General features: G+C 39.1%; 1 protein-coding gene across 5 annotated transcripts; it reads left to right on the top strand.

Moving 5' to 3' along the window:
* The first annotated feature begins 89 nt into the window (after positions 1-89).
* On the top strand, positions 90-26,400 carry LOC120448953 (calcium-binding protein E63-1). Of its 5 annotated transcripts, none has more exons than XM_039631203.2 (7): positions 90-240; positions 4,824-4,862; positions 4,949-4,988; positions 17,159-17,302; positions 23,359-23,509; positions 23,608-23,756; positions 25,613-26,400. In XM_039631203.2, exons 2-7 carry the CDS (start codon positions 4,824-4,826, stop codon positions 25,633-25,635), a joined length of 546 nt encoding a protein of 181 aa, XP_039487137.1. In that variant the 5' UTR covers positions 90-240; the 3' UTR covers positions 25,636-26,400. The 5 variants fall into 5 exon arrangements, with proteins under 5 accessions (XP_039487137.1, XP_039487136.1, XP_039487141.1 ...); XM_039631202.2 differs by lacking the exon at positions 90-240 and adding an exon at positions 2,106-2,489; XM_039631206.2 differs by lacking the exons at positions 90-240; positions 4,824-4,862; positions 4,949-4,988 and adding exons at positions 10,381-10,528; positions 11,509-11,762.
* Positions 26,401-27,164: the final 764 nt, after the last annotated feature.

Here is a 27,164-nt window from a genome sequence, read left to right as displayed (position 1 = left end):
GGGCTTGGTCGCGTCTCGTTAGTGGACACACATTTATGTGACCGATCAGAGGCGCAGATCGCTGCAGACAACCCAGTACAAAAAGTGTCGGCGCGGCGACCACAGCATTCGTTCTAAAAAAAAAAGAGTCCATAGGTCGCGTGTCCCCATCTCTTTTGGGCTTCGAATCCAACGCGAGTGTGTGCTCCAAGATTGGACAAGATTGCGGAACCCGAGGATATCAGTGAAAATCCGCTCGCTGTAAGTGCGCTGGATTTGTAGTCACGTAGATTTGGCTAACCGTTTGGCTTTCGTTACACTGCACTTAATTTGGGAATTACTATTATTTGTATTTTTTTTGGAATTGGAATTGCAATTGCCCAGTTAGAGTTCCGCATTTTCGGTTTGCCCCACGACCTTGGGCGCTTTTCACGCTTCGTTTGGCCGCCAGCCGTGTGTGTTTGTCTATCGATGATATCACGGCTGGGTCATTAAGACCCGGTTAAGTGCGACATTTCTGTTTGCCGTTTGCCTTCCGCCGATAACTAACTTAAGTTGCTAAACGCCGCTCCCAGAGTCATTAACACCCCGTTAAAGTCCAGGGCAAATCACGGGATCTCCGCCACACTGGTGGCCCCAGCAAAGTTTCATAATATTTATCTGGCACGATCATAATATGCATACGCGATGTACTACAAACATCTATATTATATTTGTACATATATGGTTTAAAAATAAACATTGTAAATATTTACATTGGAAATCTATAAAGAGCAACTCGCCGTTTTCCACCCATAATTCTCTTGCTCGCCGTTTACACGGTTTTTGGTCAAAGGTTTATTACCAACTTTCCCGTTTTCCTTTAGAGAAATAGTAATAATTGCTTTCAATAAATGAATAACTCATAACATATCTGTTTCTGGCTGCCGCTTTCATGTTTATGAGCTGATAATGAGCTCGTAAACAGTCCCATTCCGGTTGTCTCTGCTTAGAAGCCATGCAAACTGAACCGATCTCGTTGGAAATGACGATCTTTTGATGCTCTTGCTGCATCGCAAGTTCACTGCCATCTAGGGGTGAAGTCATCCACTGATAATGCCAATGATCGATAGCGAGTTCAGTCAGAGTTTCCAAACAGCTGTGCAATATTTGTATGCCTATAAAAACCTGCAGTCCAACTTCATCGAAATATATATATATTTTCCTAAATTTATATGTATTCCAAAATATAGAGCTGTGATATAGGCAGTGACTGAACCTTATTAATGCATATTTGAGCAGCTGTGCTCAGGCAATTGCTATGTATTCCTCAATTCGAGTGTTGTTTCAACCTTTAGGCTCGAGAATATCTTGACCCCACGGCGTATGAGTAATGTGTCATTTTTGGACACCTCACCTGAGCAATCTGAGCGATCCGCGACAGCTGCCTAATTAAAATTATCGTAGATTCCGCAGCTTCTTCGCCGTCTGGCAGCGTTTTTGAGTGCAGCCAACGGGGCGGATGGTCGATCGGTAAAAATAGCTCATACGCAATGTGGGCACACGAACGCACTGGCACTTCTTTCTTGTCATCCCATGTGCAACCGGGTTGAATGACTCGCGACTAAATATATAACACTTGCGATTTGCCCAGTTTATGTAACAGCCATTCATTTTAGCTAATACAGGGCACTTCAGAATTGGATGTTTTCGAGATCTCATGAGTGCTGCTCATTAGGGCGCATTGATAAACAGATATGGGGAAACGTGTTTGGTCAAGTGTTTTCCTCCTAATCATTCGCTTTCGATGGCACAGTTCTTTCTTCAGCACAACACATACACCCATTGAAAACACTCGCTGCGCCAGAAGATCTATATTTTATGCCGGCTGTTGCCGTTGACAAAGAGCGAACGAGCATCGAAATCGATGAAAATAAATCAAAAAAAATAAAAAGAAACTCAGCTGAACAAATGGCAATCCCAGAACGAGGCGAGATTTCAAAATTTTTGGTTTAAAAACAACTGGCAAGAGAGGAAATATCGCTCTCAACTTTTCTCTCAGCGACTTGTTTTTGGCTTTCGCTTTTTTTTTTTTTTTTGGCAGCATTTTGATCGTTGGAGCGCCGCACAAAACTCAATATTGTTTGGGATTCCGTGGCGAGACGATCGTCGAAAAAGTCGCGCGCGCTACTAAAATAAATTCAAGCAATATATTATTGGAAGAACAAAAAATAACACACATCAGTATAATCCACTAAAAAGTTAAGATATATAAATATACAGACGAGGAAAGCGAATACAAAGTAAACACATTTTATTGCTGGATATTTTGAGTGTGCACAAGAGTGACAAGAGTGCTAACACAAATAATACACAATCAAGTGCTGGCAAATAGAGCTGCAACTAGGCCAAAGTTGATTTGAAACAAAATATTACTCATACGCCACCGCCACCGGCACCGCATTCATTCACACACCTCAGTTATCAGTTCTTGAATGAGCCCAATGAGTGGACTGCGCCAACAGCTGAAGGTGAGTACTGTGCTTCCTATCGACGGGTTAACTCGATTCATATGAGCCCTAATTCCCAGATGATCTTGTGTGTATTTAGCCAAAAAACCTGCTTGCATTTGCATAAATATTTACCTAATCGCTTTTCAATGGTGGCAACAAATTTCTTTCTCCGTCTGCCAGACACTAAAGCTGCCCACGTTGTATATACAATTTGTTTTTATTTCGTTTATGATGAGCAAATATTAAATCCCTCTCTCGCGGACAGGCTATAAATAATTTTAATAACAATATTGGTACTAAACTGCGGCAATTCGCTTGTCAGGGTCGCCAGGGAACCTGTAAATTGGCAGATCGTATTGGTTAGTAGTCAAATATTTAGATTAACCCATTACACGAGCGAATAAATATTGCTACAGGTTTATTTTCGGAGTCGAGCAAATTTAAACAATTAATGGTGTTAGTGCTTAACAGAATAAATACAAATTTCGCCATTCAATTGTGTAAGGAGTATATGGTAATTGCTTTTTTGTAATCCCTTTTTTAATGAAAAAAGTAAAATAATTTATATATTTATATTCTTTGTTCAAATGAATCTATTCAATTTTCCTTGCCACAACGAAGTATTATTTTGAATTATCGAATATTAAATTTCTGCACGTTTGCCAAAGTGTTTCCCAGAAAATATATTTTTAATAGGAAGTCAACAAACTTGCCCCAATTGAGTGGAACCGTCGGCGATATATTTTATCCAGATCTGAGCAGACGAAAATAAATTTGAAAGAGTAAAGTTGCTTCACAACAGTGCATTCTGTCTTTCCTAAGTCATAAAATGCGTCGCTGTCGCAGCCCATAACTTTGTAGCCAAAACACATCATTAAAAAGTACAGACGGGCATCCATAAAAGGCATATAGGTATATATATAACATAGGTATATATAGATGTAGATATCTGGAAAGTCGACTTTCGCGGAGGGGCATCATAATGGTTTCTTAATGTGCCCGTTCAGGATTTTTGGCATACAAAATGCGCTTCAGTGCTTTCGAAGGCATTAAAAACGCGATTGTTTATCGACATAGACGTACGTACATACATATGTATATCTACTTGGCCAATATAAATAGCGATTATTAACTTTTTCCTTACCTTTCGTATTCTATATATTTCAAAATGGTGCGTGCCCACTATGCTCATTTTTATGTGTGGTCCAAAGTATGATACTTGTTTATTTGAATTCATTTATTGACGACACAAAGTTTATTTCACCTAGATTTATACAAACAAGCCGCAAATTTATGATGTTCGCAGAGCTCTGTGGAGCATAACAAATTTTCGGAAATTCCTGAACAAGTGTCAAAGAAAAATGCCATTAAATGAGCTTTAAACGCCGTTCTGCGAAAATTTATTAATTTGTTTACATTGTATGCTTCTTGGCACGTGAGCAATGCCACAATCTGCGTTTATTATCTTGCTTTAGGCCAATAAAACAGCAGTTGGCTAAGGTAACTAACCTGGGACAAGGTTTTACATGGATGCCATCAGTTACATTTTACTTATTAATTAAAGTGTTGCTGTGAATTTTGAGAAGTAATACAAGAATAAATAAAAACTTATTCGTTAGAAAAACAATGGATTTACTAACTAACTGAACTAACAAAATGCTCATAACCAAAATAAATATAATATGTAATAAGGAATAGGTCATGCTTTAATTGAAGTGTAATCAACTTCCACCCTGCACACGATTTAAATGAATTTTAAATCAGCATTGTTTGTGAAATGGGAAGTATTGGAATCTGTTTCGTATATTTGCGTAAACACTTTCACCGCATTTGCTGTTTCATTTTTGCAATTAATCAAAAATAGTTGAAATGCCTGCCATTCAGTACGTAATTTAGAAATAAATTGGGAAATAAATAAATGGGAGGCACGAACACTGTGGCCAGCTAGATTCCCAGTCAAGATTCCTCATATTTGGCCTAAAGGAGGGTTTGATGTTTTCGAATTGGTCTTAAAGAGCCAACTAAATGCATTTAAAATTCTTTTTGGCTAACTTGAGGTGCTCGGAATTCCTCGAATGAAAATAGATTGAAAAAACAACAAATGCAAGTGGGTGCTAAAATAACCAAAGAACAACGTAATAAACAAAAATGTCAAAAATAAAAAAAAAAACTTAGACAAAATGTAAAAATATCTATTTAGCCCAATCCCCAAATACCTTTTTAATTTTCCGCGCAGCTTAAGAGTATGCTACACTTTCTTCACACCTCTGCCAATATATTTCCCTAGTTCTAGTAGTTAGACTTTTACTTAGTATACTTAATGTTTTATTTGCTTAATGTTTTGTTTTTCAGATGCTGGGCACAGCATTGCTGGGCAAACGGGCCACCAAGGTAAAAACGAATTTATTTATTTTGACTGGTCGGTATTTATTTGATTTTTCACTTTCGTTTCGTTTTTTTGCCTTTTCATTTCGCAGTCTGTCAAAAAGAAACCATTTACGGAGGTGGAAATCAAAGGTAAGTAACCAAATCAAACCGCAAATCAACAGACAAATTGTTTATTTACAAACAAGACGCACAGTGACCTCTGTGCTTCTGCGAAAAACTCAACAAAATATGGGTTAATATACGCAGCTATCTTGTATTTGATTCTTCATAATTACAGTCAATTTATGTGGTAAGATAAATAGCGAGATCTGCCATTTCTTGGCCAAGCCCACGCTGCGTATACACAATCTCGATTTGCACACTATCAGAGTGTAAAACAATATGGCTCGTGCCCATGGAAAAATATTTATGTTTGCTGTGTTTTGATATGAATGAATAAGGATGATTAAGCATATTTAACATTTCTGATGTTGTGTTTAGATTACACTTTCGTTTGCAACCATTTGTTAGAGTTTAAAGCCAAAGTTCATGTAACATCAGGTCTAGAAATTATTTGTACATTGCTGTTCATATAAATTTAGACCGCCTTTTGCATGTCAGCCCATTTATTCTTGGGACAGGTGCACTGGCACCTCAAGATGGATGTTTACCCACTTGTACACAATACTGGTTCTATTTTTGTATCTTGAATTTCTGTAGCAGCAGAAATGCGGCTTAATCTAATCATGATAGCCATAATCGAGTTGAAATTTAATTAACGCGCCTCTTTTTTTTTCATCCGATAGTAGAAATCAAGTAGAGGGAGGATAGAGGGCAGCAGATAGCCGACACCCTCACATCACGTGCCCAATTAACGCGAAAATAAAGTTTCCAGTGAGAGGAAAACAATATAAAAGTGGAGCAGCAACGATATACCTGCCAACACGGCTTTTAATTTTGGCTCTGCGACTTTCGCAGCCAAAAGTGTTTACCACCGAAAGACGAATCAGATAAGAGGCTGATCCCACACCACTTCAGTTTCAGTGACACATTTCACCGACTGACAGGCCAAACAAGTCATATTTAAATCGGCGCCAGGCACTTTCATTTGACATTGCCCTCAGCTGTTGATCTCCGGCAAATATTTGGGCTTAAAAAGCAGCACGGAATCATATACAATATGAGTCATTTAATGAGAAATGTTTATCGGTGCATCGCAGCTACTTCAAACTAGACAACCATACAAGTGACACCTTTTCAACTACTAGTATTACTAGAAGACTCAAGCTAAGATACTTTTGAGGCTAAGGCCCCACTACGATTGTCTTGCTCCTGTAATCAGAGAACTGAAATCAAGATAAAGTTAAATAATGCGAGCAATACGACTGAGAGTAAATACAATTACGACATATAGACTAGCACTTAATCAGTCGGAATCAGACAAACCATCCCAGTTTCAGATACCCTCGTTCATATAAAAATAAACCCACCCACAAAGCAGATTTGGGCACTGCCATCCGGCTGATAAGTCGGTTAGTTATCTGCGGGGAGCGGCGGGTGCTATCACCCAAATGAAATATAATACAATATAGCAAAAGTCGGTTGGGTTCTGCGTTCTGGGTACCGGGTTCTGGTTAGTTCGTTTCACTTCAGGCCATTATCTTGGGAGTTTTCGTAGATAAATCGCTCGGTAACGCGGCATTCCTGCAGCATTATTATTTTTCGCGCCCTCGCAGAGTATCGCCAGCTTATGTAGCGGTCGGAAGTGCCCCTCGAGTGTCTCTCTGCAGCCGTGATTGATTGATTGATTGATTGATTGATCGCTTGCTTGTCTGCTTGAGTCACTGATAAACTGATAGTGCCGCACTTGTGCCGTTTCGAAAGTCTACAAAACCGAACCAGTTCTACCTGGCAAATTAGCGTCTTTTCGCTTCGGAAATATGAGCAAAGATGATAAGTGTGAGTATAAGCTGGTGCCCAGTCTTGGCCAAAAAGCGAACTTTGGCCAATAGCCATCGCTATCAGTGGTAGTACGAGTACGAGTACGAGTAGAAATCGCGACAAGAGAATATTACTAATTTGCAAACACCAATCAACTCGCGCAGGAACACGGCACTGTCAATTTGTCGCCACACTCGTAAAACTAATTAAACGAATGTCAGCAGCCACGTAGGGCCACGAAACACTGAGAAAAATATTAGGGACTAAGGTTTTGATTTATGACTCATCGTGAGAAGATATACGCTTATATTGAAACCAAAAATCTTACAAATAAACACAACAAACAAATTGTAAAGTATGAGTGAAAAGAATTCTAACAAGAAAACTAAGTAAAAAAAACTTAATTTTCTTTAGCAAAAAACAAATGTGGATTATTATGTTTAAAAATTATAAATGTTTTGCATCTGTGTCTTAAAATCCTAGAGGCTATAATAGCCCAATTTCTCTCAGTGTATTGCCCCGTCCCTTAATATATCTGTCTGTTATCGCCTGGAAAAATTATCTCACTGTGTGCTTGTGTATTTGGCAAGTGGGCGGTTGGCAGTTAATTTGTTGCCACTTTGCCGCTGATGAAACCTGACACTCAAAGGAGGTTTTGTTTGGTTTTTTTTTGCGAGTTTTTATTTATTTGTACTTTCTTATTTATTTTTTTGTGCAGGCGTGTACTGCACTTTGATTTATGGTTACGCAACGTTGGCAGTTTTTTAGGCTTCGTCCACAAAATTCTCGGTTTGCTACACGACTTGAGTTATGAGTAGCCAGGCAATTAGCCAAAAAATAAACCAAGAAGTGAAAAGTGAAAAATGAGAGTTTGTTGACTGTAAAATTTCAATTTTACCTTCATGTGATTTATTTGGGTCGTTTAATTTTTGGAAATTTGTCAAGAAATATATGTACATACAAAAATTCGCCCTGTTCAATAACATAATTTGCTAAGCTAGCACTTTATTGTCATTCAATTTCCACATTTATGTATTGAAAAATTTGAAAATGCATACAAATCGCTAATTTGGTCACGTATCAATAACAGAATGAGATGAAAAAGTGTTTTTTGTAGTCTGCTGCTGTGCGTATCGAAGTCCTTGACCCCCAAACGTCCACCACCCCCCTTTTAAAACCCCCTTTAAAACCCCCTTTTAAAACCCCCTTTAAAACCCAGCTACCCACACCTTGTTCAACCCATTTAAAAGCTCTTCTCGGGAGCACGTTTTGCGTATGAAAGATTTTGACGATGCCAGTGGCCCTCGGATTGATTTTTGCATATTAATGCAGGACATTGGTTCGGACTCCAAATGCATCCACTTTCAGTTGTGTGTGTGTAGGGAAGCTCTCTGACCTTTGATTTCTTGACGGCCCATAAATAATGAATGGCCGCAGATAAAAAGCATTGGGTGCTGCGCATCTATATTACCAATCACCTCGTTAAAGCGCCCATTTATGATGCGTTTTTATATGAAACATGAGAAATAATTGAAATACAATCTTCCAACGCATTTCATTTTCGTGAAAAGTTAAACTTTTTAGCAAATCTTTATTAAATGTTATACCCTTTAACAAACATACTAACTGTCCCTTTGTGTGCCTCTAACTTATCTGCCTTGCTTTCTGAAAGTAATCACTATTCGATGTAAGCCCACTGTGCGTGGGTGGCGCCCTCTGGCGTTGGCACGTGACTTCGTTTGCGTACTTCCCACGTTTTTTTTCGTAGGCGTTCGTGTTGCTTTTGGATCCTTCTAGTTAGTTACATTGCGCCTAATACAATTTACGCCTTCTGCAAAAGTTGCTCTTTTTGCGACGCAGTTTTCTTTTCAGATATTAAATCGTTTTATACTATATATTCTAAACGTTACCATAGAGGCCATCGTCCTGTAATAAGACTGCACATATTGTGAGCTCTATCCATTCATCTGAGTCTGAGCTTACAGATTGCTACTGGCTTGCATTTCACTTTGTTGGCCGCCCAAAAGTTTTCCCAATTAATTTTCATTAAAAAGTTGTTTGCATTGCATGGGGTTGAACAAACTGGTGAATGGAGAGCAAAATCGGTGGACAGAACAAAGGGAGAAAGTAGTGAAATTCGAAACGGTAGACAGGTCTCTGTTAAAGGATTGCAGCTCATTTGTCGGAAGGGAAACCCGATGCCGAAATTTGTTTTAAAGTTCCTTCAACCCGTCTTTGTTAAACAGGAAGATTTCTGCGGCCAAGAGGTCAAGTTAAATTCTTTTCCTTTCTTGTCTTGTATTTTTTCTTTATTTTCTAATAATGAAGTCCTTTAAAGTTTAAAACAAAGGGTATCTTAAAGTATGCTTAAAAAACATTACTTTCGATTTTAAATCATTCTTATATGATTTAATATAAAAATTTGTTTGATAATCCCATTAAGCTAAAAATACATTTAGCAAAAAGAATCACTACGTTTGAATGAAGTAAGCCAATTTAATGATGAAACGTAATAAATCTGGCTGTTACGCTACGTAAGATGACAATGCGATTTAATTGCGATTACATAAAAATGCAGCGATACCGTTGCATAAACCTTACGTATAAGACCTCTACCTCTCTCTGTTCCTCGCGTTCGTAGACTCACCCAAATGCCGTTGCCTGCGATAACAACAACAATCCGTTTTCGTTCATTTTGTTTTGTTCGCCATATTCGCTGAGCCAAACAAACGGGCTTTGCTGCCATTAGTGTGAGTGAGATGGCGTCCCAAAGAGAGACTCTGTCGGCATTTCCACGAATCCAGGCAAAAGAATAGAGAGAGAGAGGGAGAGCGCTTCGGAAATACCCCTTAAAGACCACCAATACCATTGCACAAGGCGCATCTGTGTTTTGTTGTTGTCACTCCAATTGCACGCTGCGTTTTGTTGTTGCAATCGTTTTAGTTGGAGCAAGGCCACTGGAAAGATTCTTATAAGATTCCATTTAGAAGGGACTTCCCCGAATACAGGGCGTATGCGTAATATTTTGTCATTGCGAATATGGGTGACTAAAGGGCCAACAAATTATTAATTTTAATTTGAACATCTTATTTATGATTTTATATTATTTGTATGATATATTTTTTATGTTTTATAATTTTAAATTCTTTGGAATTATTACGAAATCTATAGTAAATAATCCGAAAACATGAATCACCCAACTGAGCGAACAAACTTATCAAATTTCATTTGAAAAATACGCGCAAAAAGTCTAAAAAGTCCTTCAAACGAAAAGCGAGTGCCGTCACGTGAATGCTAAGACGAAAGGGAAAACACTAAAAAACATTCCGACACACTCTCTCATCCTCTCTCCCTCCGCTTTCTCCGCGACGAAGAACGTTATGAAAACAGAGGCAGCAACAAAAACAGAGAAGAATTCGCTGTTTGCTGCCAGCAATGAATGAAATTTCGCCGAAGCCAGCAAATCCCGAAGTCTCGGCGATCCGAAGCATCTTCGGCTAACGGGACTCGCGGGGGGGCGCACACACGAACCTACTGCCAATGGGGCTGCCATTCATGGTGTTCCGTTTTAGAGCGCTCAGTTTCAGTTTCGAAGTCGCCGCGAACAGAAAGTCGCGACGGATTGAAATTAACTAACAATTTAACCGAACTTTCGGTGCGCTATCTCGCTATCTCTAATCTTGCACTAACTTTTCGCTATCGGTTCTTTAAATTTCTTGGCCTGAGCAGCTGCTTCTCTAATTCAAAAGGTTACAAATTATGAGAGCTATCTCACCCCTTGTTTTGGTTTGATGGGAAAGCACCCCGCCAAATCATTTGAACCCAGTGCGCGTAATTGAAGCGTAACTCGCGGCCTTGAAGTGCCCGTCCATAAGTCATCTAGTTTGTGCGGAAAGTTAAAAGCCAAGCAACTAAAACCAGGACATTCAGTAGCTTCCCAAAAGAAAAGGAGTGGTTATGTCACGGACTTCGACTAACTGGCGGCATTATCATTTGTCAAATTGTATATTCGCAATTAAAAGTCAAGAAATGGTATAGGGAAAGATACAGGCTACGAATGATATCAAAAACATGATTCAGGGTGAATCAATACCCTTAAAGCTAAATGTGACGAAGGGGGTTCTTGTTATTAATATGTAGGAAGCCGCAAAAGAGCCTTTGTAACTGAAGTTAATGAGAAACTAGAATTATAAAATCATATTAGGGGTGAGATTATAGCTAAACAACTTAGAGGTAGTTGAGAGTAATTAGTTACGCAAAATAATTATATGCTTCTAAGACGAACTCGTAGTAAGCCCCATCAAATAAATTCAGCTTAATTTGCCATCATATTTCTCTTGTTCGTGGCATACAACTTTCCATTTGCATCAAGCCAGACGTATATTTATTGGCCTTAAGAGAAATGGCTGTCAGGCTGCATAATTATTGAAACATCAAGTCTGGGAAAACTCAGCGAGTGACGGGCGATAAATTGAGGAAAGCCGACAAGTGTCGACGCTATGTGGGGAAAACAGAAAAAGGAACAAAAAGGAAAATATAATGCACCCTGACCCTGAGCTATTGCCACTTTGCCACTTCGACCTTATTCAGTTGTGATTTTAGTAATTAATTGCCATTCAAACATCAAACCGAATCAATGGGGTCAATTGTACTTGTGCGCTGCTCGGCCAAGATCAAAAATAATCCAGCACTTGTTCCCAACCCATTTTCCTATTCATTGTTTAAGTAGTGAAAACTAAACAAATCGCTGGCGTTACTCATACGCCCCGTTAGCAGAGACACAAATAAGTGCACACATCACACATCCGCAAAGCAGCAAAAAGTCATAATTGCCGGAGAGCAAAAAGAAACATTAAGCTAATAACAAACAAACGAGCGTCGAAAATAACACAAAACACTAAATCTATAAATACTATATAGATATAAGCAAAAAACAGAAAACAACTGAAATGGATCACAAAGAAATCGCAAGTCAAGTGCGAGGTGAGCTAAGTATGGAAAATAATTTATTCTCTTATTTCGCACACTTCATATTGCTATTTCTTGATACCCTTAAATTAGGATAATCCAAACCCCCGTTTAAGTTTTTATGTTAAAGTTAACCAGGGGGAAATACAAACTTGCTGTGGATCATAAATTCAATCTACACTTTTTGTTCACTACTTTGTTTTTACCACTGCAATTAACTCGGTCACACATGCCTATGATAGTGCTAAGCGAGCACATGATGTTGATAGGGGCAATTATCGCCGAAAACCAATATGCATGTGTACAATATTTAAAAAAGAAATTAGAGCAGGGGAAATTTAGCAAAACAGAGTCGTGTGTCATGCCAAATCAAGCACCCACTCACCAAAGCAATACAAACAAAAGCACAATCAAACACAATCAGCGAAATTTCAAATCTAATCAACACGATAACTTTCTGTTGTGTTGTGTTCTTTTATTCTTGCCTCTTTTTTCTGCTCATTTGCTGTGAATAACATGCACCACAGTATCTTATCTTTGCGACCCGGCAACAAAGTCCATGGATATTTCATGTTTCCATTATAATTACTACGATTTGCCTTTAGGACTTCAGTCAGAGGACTATCAACAGCTTTAAGCTGATAGCGCAGTGTGACCATTCCCATTTAATTTCATCTTAATTAAAAAAAGTGACCATGCTCCTTGCATATTTCCATTAATTAGGTGCTTATTAGTGCTGATTATTCAACACAAGCAATCAATTCAACCCAATCTAAGTCAGTTTCAGAACTCCACTTTTTTTTTCCTTCCTACCCATTTTTCACATAATAGTTGTGGGTTTTCTGTTGTCTTGTCCCAGCATTATTATTCAATTTTATAGAGTCCCCCACAGTTTACCCGTGTATGTAGGTGACAAATAGAGGCTCTTGAATACACCCACGCCCACTTCAATTTGACACGTTTGAAGTGTTGAAAAGCCCGCGTAAAATGTTCAAGCCGCGTCCTTTGTGCTGGATAATTTGATTTCAGAGCGAACAAGGAAGGGGATTAATATTGCTTAACGTCGGGGATATAAATAACCATGGAAAATCCAAAAACAAAGGGCAAACATGGGAATTCAAATTAGAAAACATTTACTTTGAAGATTTGCCCATGTCGGCTGTTATATTGTTTGCCACAAAGTTGCTGAAGACGATTCAATAATTTTAAATAAAAGAAATAAATATATTTGTTTTTGCTTGGAAAATCTGTTGAATACAATTTTCTTAAGTGGTTTTAGTAAAGCAAGGAATCCGTTACCGCGATAAAACCGCGAAAGCCCGAAATGAAATGTAACACTTCCTATTTTCAGTCACTTTTCATGGTACCAGTGGTTTAAAATAGAGCAATTTTCCCCTAAGCATTTTATTTTGCTACGCAAGTCCTTCGTCAATAAATGTGAGTGTGGGATTGGAAAAGTTTTCGGAGCTAAAAAACTTTTCGCCTTTAAGCGTTCTTTACGACGGCAGCCACAGTGTGCAAGTGCAATTTATTGGGGTTCCTCTGTGCGCTGGCGAAAAGTGTTGGCAAGTTTTTGTTGCCAACTCAATTACACTGGTCCCCGAAAACGAGGCACCGGGGAGGAACCAAAGGCATATTAAGGCTCTGTCGAGGGAGCGATGCAATGCAATTATCAAGTTCAATGACAAGACTGGCATAAGCGAAAAACCCAAACAGACAAGGGCAAATAACAAATCTTTATCCCCCTTCCCCCGTTGCAAAAGGAACTTTAATTGCTCAAGTGCAGTGGAAAATGGTGGGTGTGGAGGGGATGGCATTCCCCTAACTCGCATTTCGTAGCCCAGGAATAATGGCGAATGCCAAGGGAACTGGGAGCCCCAAGCTGTCGGCTCAATTAGTTACAGCGACACTTACAGATGGCCAACTTTCTGCCACATTGCACAGCGACTTTGTCATGGAAATGTCGCGCTCAACTGATGGAACCTGAAGTTTGTCTTTGTTCCGATTTAATAAGGCAATTATAAAACTTTCGCTAATTACTAGTACCAACTTGGCTTACATCTTTGTAGAATGCCAGGGAGTAGAGTCCTGCGGGTTTGGTAAACTGCACTAGAAAGTTCGTTTATAATATAATATATAATAGAAAATATACAAAACAGAACAATTTGATTAAGTATATGCATACTATTTCAATATTTTCTCTTTATTTTTAAATGATGAGAAATGTCTGGCTTTTGAGCAAATTGATGCATACTTTAAACACCTTAAAAATGCCAGATAAATTTTTTGCAATTTTCATACTCTTTGCTTTGAGTTTATTTTGATTAGCATATCTAATTTTTGCCAAATTTGAATTTAAACCGCCGCAGACATCAATCCGCTGCCAGTGGCACAAAAGCAGCAGCAACAGACCAATTTGAATTCGATTGGGCATCGAAATCTATATGGCATATACCATTATATATACGAGGATATCTGGCGAGAAAGCGGCGACAGCAACTTAACTAGATGCCAATCAAATGCGCCGCTCCATGGGTTAACCTCAATATGTTCCAATGGCCCGACACCTGTCATTCCCTCCATTCCGCATTCCCTTCCCAGCTGCAGACACTGTGCGCTGAAATATTGGTGTCAATGTGTCAATATTTGAAGTATAAACACGTGTGCAATTACAAACTATACAAGTACGGCGGCTCAAGTGTGTGTGTTTGTGTGTGGTCGTATTAACAAAAGCTACGGCAACGGAAGTGCTCTACAAGCGCCGGAAAACGGAAAACGGGGCAAAATGGAAAAGGGGGGCGTAAAAAGGGGCGTGGCCTGGCAGAAAAGCGGCTTTGCCCAAAGCAATTTACTTGCAATTTTCGCATATCTTCTTTCGCTATTCCAGATTGTTCCTTTTTGCATAGGAAACACGCCAGCAACGGCTGTCCTTAAAGGATAATATTACTTTTTGACCTCATTTCGCTTTCTAAGTTTTTACACATAGCAACAATAAATAGGTTTTGAATGATAACTGAAAGTCGTAAAAAATATCTAAGAATTACAAACTGATATACATATTTTCAATCGGCGTTTTCGCCATAGCTTGACCAAAAATGGACGCACAGCTAAAATAAAGACTGTTTTGTGCTGCTAATAAACATAGCTAACTATGTCTGTCCATACTTTTCCGGTTTTCGCAAAAAAAAAATTCGACAAATTTTTGCATTTTCGATAAGGGGTACCATCATCAAAATTTTTGAAAAATGGAAAAAAATTAAATGTTCCATTATTGAGCACAGGTGGATATTCTAAATAGGAATTTTTGTTACGAATTCAACGAGGTATGGAATTCCACTTTTGGACACCTATTTTTACTGCTATCGAAAAAAAACGGATTATTTTTTATCAAAAAATCGAAAAAGAAAATTTTGTAAAATATCTGATATTTTTAATCGGGGTTTTTGCCATAGTTTGGCCAAAAATGGACGTACACCTAAAATAAAGACTGTTTTGTGCTGCTAATTAACATATCTAACTATGTCTATCCCAATTTTATTGATTTTCGAAAAAAAAAAATTCGACAAATTTTTGCATTTTCGATAAGGGGTACCATCATCAAAATTTTCGAAAAATGGCAAAAAATTAAATGTTCCATTATTGAGCACAGGTGGCTATTCTGAATAGGAAATTTTGTTACGAATTAAACGACGTATAACATTCCACTTTTGGACAACTATTTTTACTGCTATCGAAAAAAAACGGATTATTTTTTATAAAAAAATTGAAAAACAAAATGTTGTAAAAAAATCCGATATTTTCAATCGGGGTTTTTGCCATAAATTGGGCAAAAATGGCCGCACAGCTAAAATAAAGACTGTTTTGTGCTGCTTATAAACAAAGCTAACTATGTCTGTAACTAATTTTTCGATTTTCAAAAAAAAAAAAATTTGAAAAATTTTTGCATTTTTGATAAGGGGTACCATCATCAAAATTTGCGAAAAATGGCAAAAAATTTAATGTTCCATTATTGAGCACAGGTGGCTATTCTGAATAGGGAATTTTGTTACGAATTCAACGAGGTATGGCATTCCACTTTTGGACAACTATTTTCACTGCTATCGAAAAAAAACGGATTATTTTTTTATCAAAAAATCGAAAAATTGTAAAAAATCGGATATTACATAGGCGTTTTCGACATATTTCTACTGTACTAAGAATTCCGGATTCTACTGTACTGAGGTATATAAAAGGAGTCACTTTTAGATACTTTTAAGCAGAGATATGCAAATGTTTAAAATTGCTGTCTGGGCTGGGCTGTTCCAGAAACTTGTCAGCCTATAAACTTTGATAAAAGCCATCATCAATGTGCTCCCAGTCTGGGGTGTCATGCGAATCGCTATAATTTGCCTGCCTTCCTCCATTACCGCATTTAGCAAGGCAAGTTGCATAGCCGATTGCACGCCAAGTTATGGGCGATTGGAAAAATTATAAGTTTTGGCTAAGCGGCCATATTTATGGCCGACTTTTGGCGGGCCAACTGCATGTTTGATCGATTTGGCATTGGGGCGTTTGGCGTCTGGGGGCTTTTAGACAGATTTTATGGCCCCCAAGGCATTGACTGGGGTCTTGGCTGCCGGCACTTGGCGTGCCGCAAAGAAGGCCATCGCAAGGCCTTAATTATTGTGCAAGGAACCCGCTCGAAGAGCCACCAAACTTCCGGCCAACGGAGCCACCAACAGCCACAAAATCCCGAATGAGCCTTTAAGCCCGAGTAATTTCCGTCTTAGCCTGGAAGCATGCAGCGATTACTTTTTGTTTGCTCATCGGGAAAACCAGAAAATTCCCCCCGACGATAAACATTTTTCAATGCCTCTTTTTTTCTCGCGCGTTCCATAATTTTCTACAAATGCAGTAACAAACGCAAACAGGCACGCAAGTTTTTCCCCAAAAAAAAACAAATCACGCATTTCTATCGAGAAAACCAAAAACATTTTACGACTTTGGGTTTCTTAGGGTTTGCCCTACTTTTTTCTATATAATTGTTTCATGGCACAAATTTGCGTTTCAGAATTGTGAGAACTTAAGACGCCATTCTTTTTCAGCTGATATGTAAATACTTATGTGGCCAGAGTAGTTTGTTGTGGCTAACACGGCGCATACGCAATTTTTTTCTCAACAAAAGCAGAAACGAAAGTGGTTAGGGCTTGGGCTAAGCTCTTAATGGCCTAAAATGGATTAAACAAGTGTTTTTCCCGAGAAGTGTTGAAGAACACATTTTACTTAAATGAAACTAAAATGTTTATAGATTATGCATAGAATAATGTGTTACATTAAAGGGTTTTGGTAGTGCATAGTGCATTTAAAACCATATTACACTATTCTTAATTAGTTTGATTATGTTCTAAAATATTTTTCTCTACCTTTTGCAGATCTACGCACAGCATTCGATCTACTAGACAGAAATCGCGACGGTCGCGTCACCGCCAACGAGCTGCAGTTTATGCTGAAGAATCTGGGCATAAACGTGAGTGACGAACTCATACACGATCTCATACGTGAGGCGAGCCACTCAGGTGAGTGCCACTCAAAGGACCACTTCAGTGGTTCCCTTTTAGCCTGGCCAACAACCTGTGGACGCAAAGTGCAACAGCTTGGCCCCATGAAAGTGTTTGTTTGTTCGTGTCTGCCCTTTAATAATTCACGACGCTCGATGGCATTTGAAATGCCAACGGGGAGCGTTAATTAAACCCACCGAGCGATGTCGATTGGCCTTTAATCAAGTTCAGACCTCTATGTAAACAAATGTGCGGGTTGAAAAACTTGGCTATTCGTTTCGATATCCCAAAGGTAAACAAAGTGCCACAAATATGGTTTTTCGTGCTCGCATTAAAGAGTTGGCAACAAGACCAAATAAGTATGCTACGAATTTTAATTGAATGGCAGTAATGGTAATAGTAACTGGCATGATGCTGGTATTACAACTTAAAAGTTATGACTTATATTGCATTTGGTTATGAAGTATATAACAACCAGGAAATTTCATTTAAACAAGTTTAATGCCCACTGGGTAATTCGCTTTAGGACACTGCTGTCTCTCGGTAGCGAAAGTTTTTCTCAATCAATTTACTTGTTAGGAAATGCACTTTTTTATATATACGAGTATATACTGACCAGGGAAGAGGGACTTCCTTCGTCCGAGAAAAGTGCAAGGATAAGAACGGAGGGTGTCCAGTACGCCTGCTATGCATGCAATTTGTGTTCTTTATATTTCATTCGTCAGTTTCGCCCGGCTGCGCATATTGAAATTAAATTAGGACAACCTGGCAGAAAATTGAATTTCCTGCATTAAAATGCAGTTGTTGTCCGTGAACGCAATCTGCTCACATCCATAATGTAGTTATCCTTAAATAGACATCAATATATTTTGAGCCTGCACTGAAGAAAGGGATTTTAAATAAAGTCAATTTGTATTAACTCGAACAATAATTAAAAGGCTATTATTGTAGATACTAATTACATTGAGCGCTTAATAAATAAAGTAAGTGTTGATAAATTGAGTAAATGAACATAGTTTTCCAGCCTTTTGTTTGCATATATTAAAGATAGTGTGCGTGCTGTCAAAAGCCCATTAGTGTTGCTTTTGTTTGGCCAAAACTGTCAATTGAGTTTGGGTTAATCGCTTCACAGGTAATTTAAATATTTGGCCACTGCATTAGGAGCTCTTATCGCTGGTCTGCAGTTTGCACCGGTTATGCTGTAAACAGAAACGCGGTCACGTTCTGGGGAAAAGAGGAGTGGGGGTTTTTCACAGGAATTGGTGTGCAGACACTAGTGACATTTATCATATAAAAGCAGGCAACTGTTGCTGACAGCCCTTCACAGAGCCGCTACTACGCAGGAGTCCTGTGGCAATGGCGCCGGTTTTGAAGCCTGCCACCAGCAGACGAGTGCTGCACACACCCGTCCTTGCAACATGTGGCAACCTGTAAGTTGTAAGTTGACAGCGCACCATACACTCGCAACACAGACTGCGACATGTGCCAGCCAGACAAAAGAAAGGTGCTGCCGAAATTCAATGGAAACTGTAGAGCAAACCGATCTGAAACTCGCTGCTTTCCACAAATTTGTGTCATGTATGCAACGCACTAGGAAATCACTAAAGATGTGTTTAAAAATATGCAGCAGTATATGTGATTTATAAAACTGAAACATAGTTTCAGTCACTTTTAATGCAAAAGTGCTTCATTTTAAAATTATTAAAACCTTTTTAAAGCTTTTCTGATTTAAGGTGCCCATTTGAGCAGGTCCTTGAACCCCATTAAAGGCCAGCAAATCACCATAAAAGGGCAGAAGTAACCACAAAAAGCGAGAGACAAAGCCACACTTGACTGTGTTTTAGCTTTTGGATACTCACTTGGCCAGCACTTCGATTGGGACGCGTTCAAGCCAGTTGAATGTGGCTTAAAGCGTGCACTTTATTGCTTCATTGACATGCCACGGGAATCCGTGACACTCTACAGAGAGAGAGAGAGAAAGGTGTCCTGGAAAATGAGGCATCAAGACGCTGATTTAGCCATTCCTTTTCCATTGCTAAGTGACCACCTGGCGGAGCCTTTCTCCAACTTATTTATGCGTTGAATGAGGCACGCGAGCCACAGTTTTATATTTTGTTTGCCATTTTCCTCGCTTCTTGGCTACATTTTTCCACCTATTTTATTGGGGGTCAATTGCCGCTTCACGTTGGTTGTCATTTCCAAATTGTTTCACTTAGGCAGCCAAATTAATTGCCGCCGGGAGTTGGAGGTGCTTTTAGGCGCTAGATCCACATAAACGGCAGCTGTAAGCCATAAAGTTTGCTATTAGCCAAGTTGTTAAGTGTCAAAGCCAAACCCGCGGGGAAACTCTACCTCTCTCTTTCTCTCTCTGTGTATCTTCGCCATGTGAAATTAGTTTGCCGTGGCCAAAAACCACAACCACTGGGCTTTCGCATTAGCAAAAACTGTCGTGGCAATTGCACAACCACCCAGCCAACAGAAAAGCCAACCGCCGATTCCAAAATAACCTTGGTGCACTTTGGCCATAATCGAATTTCAGTGAGGAGGACCCCTGGCCGAAATTTACATAACCGAGGGCCAAAAAAGGAAGCCGGGAGCCAAATTAAATACAGCTTAAAATGCCAGCAGTGAAAATGCCTTGAAAATTACCAACCAAGCGGAATGAAAATGGCTGGCAACCGATAAAATTCACCCAAAAATGGTCGAAACTAAGTTCAAAGTTCGTTGAGTCGCTCAAAAGCGTTGCCTTGAACTGCATTCCTTGGTCGAAAAATGAAAATGAAAATTCCCCATTACCAGCAGACGTTGCACATACGCAACGTTGGCCCTTTGTAGTGATTTAATTAATGGCCCCAAACTGCAAGGTAATTTATTGGCCATCAAAGCCAGTCGTTCATGGCTGCCTGCCTGTGTGTATTAGTCAGCATTTATTGCCAGCCTTACAACTCCAAATGTGGGCAAACATCGTCTCACAGCAAAGCAACAATCAAACAAGGATGTTGATACCATTCCCACACACACATACAGTCCAAATCCCCACGGCGAACTTCCGTTTCCGTTCGCTTTGTGGCATGAGGTCACCTGTATAGTATAGTATAGTGTAGTGTATGCCACCTACAAACGGCAGCCACATTTGCCAATAATTGATTACACTTTGCCATGAAGTTGTTGCCACACACCTCAGCGATTCTCTCCACAGGATCCCCCCATCAGCCCATCCTGAAAACCATGGAGCTGCACTGGCAGACCGCAGTGGCCATTTGTTATGCCGGCTGTCATTGGGTGTCTGTTATCGAGGGTGGCCTATAAACCAAAGGGATCTGTGATTGAAATGGAGCCATCCAAAAAGGACGCAGTCACAGTCGGGGTCAGATTGCTAGCAGCACAACTTAATTTCAGGGTAATAGAATACGAAATCGAAAGTTGTCTAAGCAACATTCGCTGATTGTGCAACTCAAGTGCTTGTGTTTTGCATTTTGGAAAGTTTTCCTCTTTCTCCATCGATCAATGCCATGAAATGCAACCAACTGCAGGTCAAGCTTGAAAATTCATTGCCTGCCTAACGAGGCAAATGAGCACAGACATGTGTATGTATATGTATGTGGCAGAAGCCGCTCCACAGGATACGCTCCTGCTGTATGCAGGACATTACCGAAATGTGCGACAAATAGTCGCGGCCAGAAACGCCCTCGCCTTCGTTTTTATGGCTCAGAAAAATAAGGACGCAAAAAAGGAAGAAGGACGACAAAACGATGACAATGGCGGCAACGTCAACACCAACATACACATAACCAAGCCATTTTCATTATCCTTGGACTTGTCCTTTTCGCAGGCTGACACAGACATTGGCGCAGATAGAGGCAGAGCCGGAGATAATGTGCATTTGGTTTTCGCATTTAAAAAGGACTAAGAGGAAACAGCTGAAAGGAAGGCCTCTCAAGCATGAGGCTCGGCCCTTGAGAAGGAGAAGAAAGCCTGCAAAACCTGCAGTCCTTAAAGATGATGACAAACAGATTTGATCTTGCATACCCTGTATTTGGAAAGGGCAATATATATGGGTCACATAAAAGAGATATCGTTTTGGTAGTACATCTTACTCAACTTAAAACTTAAGTTTCGAGAGTGCCACAGATATAACTTGAGACTATGAAACTGTTTTTGAGGGTGCTAAAGTAAAGTGAAGTAGTATACTAAAATATATTTTAATTCAAGAGAAATGGATTTTAAAATGTATATATAACATACTATTAAACTAGTTTTTTTTTCAAATAACGCTGTTAATTTAATTTATGTTTACACAAAACACATCATCTATTCTAACAAGTCTTGATCAACTACAAGTAGTACGAAAGCCGCTAAGCGCAAATGAAAATATTTTCGAAGCCGCGCCGACACACAGAAATGTCACACAGATGTCAGAGCGACAAGAAAAGCAGGAAAAGCTGGAAAAACTGCGGCAGGAAAATGGAGGCAAATAGAGGCGAATAGCGAATGGCGAATGGTGCGGGTCGAGGAGGAGAAGGACAATAATAGGTCATGTATGTGGCACGTCGGGTGGCAACATATGAGCAAATACCCAAAGCAATCATCGTGATATGTTGATATGTTGACGATGGAGCAATATTTGTATTCCGCCAGAGAGTTGAGTGTGGATCTTTGTTTTCTTAGCTGGCCTCGGGCCAAGGAACTCATTGGGTGCAGTTGTCTAATTGATTCGGATTCTGATTCGGATTCGGATTCGGTTGCTTGACCCCTAATGCGTTTTTGATGCCAACCGACTGACAACGAATGGTTTCTACGGAGCCAAAGTGTCAGCAGCACTCTTGGTAATCATCACTATACCAAATCACTTTGGCTATCTTCGCTACTAAATTTAACGAGGAGCCACTTAAATTCTGCTTGAAATATATTTCGATATAAAAATATCCTAAAAATAGGCAGAACCTTTTCATTCTGTAATTAATGTTGTTATCTAAATGCAGCCTTTTTATTTCAAGCACATAACTTTGTTATTCCAAATTAGGCCTTCTTTTAAGTCACATAAATTATTCAAGTTAAGAAATCCATCCCACGACACATAAAAAGTCCTCGACTTGAGTTCTTTAGTGCCATTTGATTTAATAAGATTATATATAACTTCCAAGCTTATTTCATTCCTTTCAGCTGGCGAACAAATTAGCAATTCTAATTATTTTCAGTTTGGTCAAACAAATTAGATATAAAAAAGCAAATGATATACCAACTGCTCCTTTTTTTTATGCTTCTTGGCTTTCGCCAGCTAATTTATGCGGATTTATGTGGACTATCACAGATTTCGACTTCGCTTTCGTTGCCATTCACACTTGTTTTTCTCTTAATATTTTTCTTATTTTTTTCTTATTATCTTGCTGAAGGTCAAGGCCGAAAAGCAGAGCGCAAAAGGTTTTCCGGACGCAGTATCTTCTGCGCTTAATTATAAAAGTTTCAGCGGCAGATAAAGTTGAGTCCTTCCCACTGAGAACATTCACTTGCAGCATTTGGCTTAGGATTTTCCCTTGGCTTTGGTTTTGATTTTTCGTTTTCATGTTGTACTGTTTTCCTGCTTATTCTACTTGTATTCTATTTTTTTGTTGAATGTTAATGGTCGGCGAGATCTCAGCCGGAAATGCCTGTGACAATGCCACCACCTGGGCGCACTGGGATTGGCGCCTGGTAGGAAGCCTGCCGAGCATGTCCTGCCAACAAAGGATGTCCTCGTTGCTAGGGATTGCTGGGGCTGTGTGAACACTTTCCAACAATGAAAATGCATTTTTCTTTCGCAGCTCGGAAAAGTGTTTTGTGCAAAATGTTTCCAGCAGCGCTTGCATAGAAAATGTTGATGTTTTGGCTAAGCATTTGAGGAATTTCAGATTTAGAAAATGCCATAGGGTTTCCATGGCTAAGAGATTTATTACGAATATTTTTTCGAGTGGGTTCAGTTACTGGAGTTACTGTTGCACTTGCTTACCATCGGGATATACATATATAAGTCCAGAGTTGTCCTTGCAACACATTTCTCAAGCAAACATCCTTCTCTGCTCTCTTTCGATTCGCAGGCAATGGCTTAATCAACGAGGCCGAGTTCCTGCAATGGGTGGGCAGGATCCAGGCGCTGCGGGACGAGCAGCATTCACATGAGGACAGCAAGGACAGCAAGCCGGTGGACGAGGCCGATGATGTCACCGAGGACTTGATAGCCGCATTTAGGTACATATACTTGTATTAAGCACTATATGCATATGTATTATTCCTTTCGGAGCCGTTGGTTAATCGCCACACTCACTCGCCATTCACTCACCCTGCAGAGTATTCGATCGGGATGGCAATGGGTTCATAACGCGCGACGAGCTGCAGACCGCCATGGAGATGATTGGGGAGCCCTTGAACGAGCAGCAGCTGGAGCAGCTGCTGGTCATCGCGGACTTGGACCAGGACGGGCGCATCAACTACGAGGGTGAGTACAGACGCAGTCACAGCCACAGACAAAGGACATGGCACACGGGACAAAGGACACTGCTGACGCAGGCGTTCGCATGGAAGGACATGCGTTGCACATTAGGGCTTCCACTTGAAATTTGAGTTAATTATGTTCTAAAGTTTTAATACGCAAAGAGTAGCTAGTTCACTAAGTTAAACTTTAATCCTTTAAACTTTATCCTTAAAGATTCTGGAAATGAGATAAATGTTTCCTAGAGAACAATTATACTAAGTTTGCCATATTTTTTGCTGTTTAAGAATCGTTCAGAAGCTAAAGTCCTGTTGCTTTATTTCTGAGTCTGAGTGCCAATCAAGCGCTCGCATAAAATATGGCAAACTCATGTCAATATTTGCCAAACGCACCGAAAAGCGTACTATGCGCCCATAAATCAGCTAGACAAATAAGGCGACAACCAAGTTTATTAACCTCGAGTAACAGCAACAGGAGTTCACCTATTGCACCCCAAGGTTTATTTGTTTGTTTACTCGTAAAGTTTTTTATACCGGCTACTCGCGACTTTGCTGGGTTTATTCGCTTTTCGTAGATTGAGTACTGAAGAAGTAGAAGTGCAATTTTATGTTGTACGCAGTAACTAAAACGGGTCATCAATTTCGGAGCTAAAACTAGAAAAACTTGGAATCTATCAGAAATCATTTAGTTGTTAAAAGTACGTTTTGTTTGCTCGTGGTAATAGCTGTGGTAGATCTAAAGTTTTTAGGAATTATGTATATAGTTTTTACACATCTTCTTGGTATATCTACTAGAATAAAGAAGGCAGAATAATAGACTTTCTTATGCAGTTGACCCAAAATAAAGTGGAAAAGAGCATCACCTTAGCTCAGAATCCACCCACTTATTATTGTGCACTAATGGCAAAAAAAAAGGACAGCGCAGAATTCCCTTGCGTGGCATAAATTTGGCTTAATAAACTTAAACTAATACGGGGACATGCTCGAATACAGTGTTCTCTTTGTACTTGTTTCTGTTTTTTTCTCTTCTATTTTGTTTCTTTGCGGCAAAAGGTGTGTGTGTTTGCCCGGCCAGTGGAATGCTTGTATCATTAGGTTCATATGCCATCGCCTCGCTAGTTGATACTTTGACCTTGTAACGCATTGACATGCCAGCGCCACCTCCCAACCTTTCAACCACCCACTTCGCCCACAAAAAGTCCGACCAGTTCAGCAAAGTTCGAAGGGCTCGACCCGCAGCCCGCACTTGTTTGCTGGCATCTGCAATTTATTTACTCATTTCGCTGCTGCTGTTGCTTTTGCCTTAACGCTATTTACTTTGCACCGGCATCGACAACGGCCCACATTGCGTATACGTTATACGTTATACGTTATACGGCATACAACATACGCAACGTTGTCCGTTTCACTTTCTGCTGACACTGCAGTGATGTGGGGCAAAGAGAATGATGTGGAGCACTTGAGAATGGGTCGATTGGTCGGCGCAACACGTACAACGCCCCCAAAACACAAAAAAACGAAGGCGTGATTACCCGAGGCGACAGCTTATATAGTTTGTATATCTCATGTGCAAAATGTTTTTGCCTCAGTGGACACAACTGTCAAGGGAAATGGTGCTTCTTCTGCATGTCAGGTTTCTTCCATTTAACTTTAGCAACAAATTGGCGTGCTTTCTTTTAGAATAGGAACAGATTTGTGTTTTCAAATCCTCATGAGCTTGGGAAATCATTTTGGAAATTTGTGTTTTCAAATCCTCATGAGCTTGGGAAATCATTTTGGAAATGAAATCCCAAATGTAGTTTTCTTTTAACCAAAGCATAATTTTTAATTAACTCTTTTGCCGTTTTCTCGCTTTAATTTCAGAATTCACGAGACTTTTGCTCTAAGCAGATTTACGCCCATCAAGGAGGCATGGTCAACCCCCAAAACCCTGGAAATTTCGAGCGGAATGCAGCCCAAGTTGCCCCTTCAGCATAATTGTTAAGCTATTAAGAATATACTCAGACATGCAGAAAATAATAATGCAACAAAATGTGCAGAGCGTAATTGTTTGAAATTTTATACAACAATAAAACTTATTTATACAAGGGTATGAAAAAAGTGCAAGGCAGGCCACACACACACATACACCCATAATGTTTTAGTTTCATCACAACCACACACACACAACATATTCATATGTAAATTAGTTTCAAAGTTTTGTCGATTGTAAAAAAGTGAATTATTCATTTTTCGTATGATGCAAGTGAATTCTTCATGTGGAAAATGAAAATGAAAAATGTTTAGACTCATTTTTGTAGACGTTTTGCGACAGAAATGATTTAAATCACTCAGAGACACAGACACACAAAACATTAACATTTAACATATAAAATGCATATTCGGATAAGTCTGAGCGCGTGAGTGATATTGTGTTTAGGGTGCTGCGAGAATGAAGAGCAGACTTGTGGAGAAATTACCAATAAACATTAAAATAAAAATAAAAATATATCCAGATTTGAAGAATGTCAGCAGGTGGATTCATATATTTGTATTTTATTGTAGTTATGCTGCTTTCGATGTATGCGCGTTTCAAATACCCCAAAACAAACAAAAAATTGTTTCAAATTTGTTAGAATAAGCAAATAAATGTTAACAATTTATATAAGAAACCATAACATTTAATTTCAGTTGGGAAGTTACTCGGTAGAGCTGCTAAGACATCGATATTTTAATAAATACATAAACTACTTAAAGAATAATTAAAACAAAAATTACCACTATTTTTTAGGCAACCGAAAATAATAATAATTTGTGGTCTCGATGTTTTTTCAGCTCTATTATATAGAAATTTAAACCAGATGAGCAAAAACTATATCAAAAGATGATTGAAATAAATTATTATTAGCCAACAAACAGAAAAGAACATTTCAGAGTTCTTAGATTTAAAAGTTTATTGATAATTAATTTAAATTGAATTATTGTTTATTTTCGGTTCCTTTTTGATTAATTTCTCAAAATTCAGTCCATTGCATATTGCCGTCCCATAGATAATTCAACAAAGAAATACAAAATTAGTTTTGATAACAATTACAACTCATCGATTTGAGGTATTGCGGTTTCAAATAATAAGTTTTAATTAGTTTATTGCCCTTTTTTGATACAAATTTAGAAAAGTTGAAACGAAAACAGAAAATACAGTTTAAACCATTTATATGTATAACAAAAGTGCTCTTTTGAAAAATCAGTGAAACGAGAATTCAAATATATATATTTACATATAAAACACTATATGGATAAAAGTTGCGCGGGGTAAATATAATCAGGTCAAAGGTACAAATAGCAAAATGGGTAAACAGATGGAAAGCAAACCGAAAACCACAACTTTTGTATGGTATTTACAACTGGACTGCAAAGGCAAAGCTACTTAAAACCT

Source organism: Drosophila santomea, chromosome 3L (genome assembly GCF_016746245.2).
Source record: "Drosophila santomea strain STO CAGO 1482 chromosome 3L, Prin_Dsan_1.1, whole genome shotgun sequence".
Lineage (NCBI taxonomy): Eukaryota > Metazoa > Arthropoda > Insecta > Diptera > Drosophilidae > Drosophila > Drosophila santomea.
Note: the sequence above shows the minus strand (reverse complement) of the source record. Positions and strands in the feature narration are given on the sequence as shown.

What these genes read in the sequence shown, in the direction of transcription:
- LOC120448953 (XM_039631202.2), top strand. Translation starts at nt 2,454, where the DNA reads ATGAGCCCAATGAGTGGACTGCGCCAACAGCTGAAG. An exon ending in GACTGCGCCAACAGCTGAAG is followed by an intron (nt 2,490 to 4,823) that starts GTGAGTACTGTG and finishes TTTGTTTTTCAG; the next exon opens with ATGCTGGGCACAGCATTGCT. An exon ending in TGGGCAAACGGGCCACCAAG is followed by an intron (nt 4,863 to 4,948) that starts GTAAAAACGAAT and finishes TTCATTTCGCAG; the next exon opens with TCTGTCAAAAAGAAACCATT.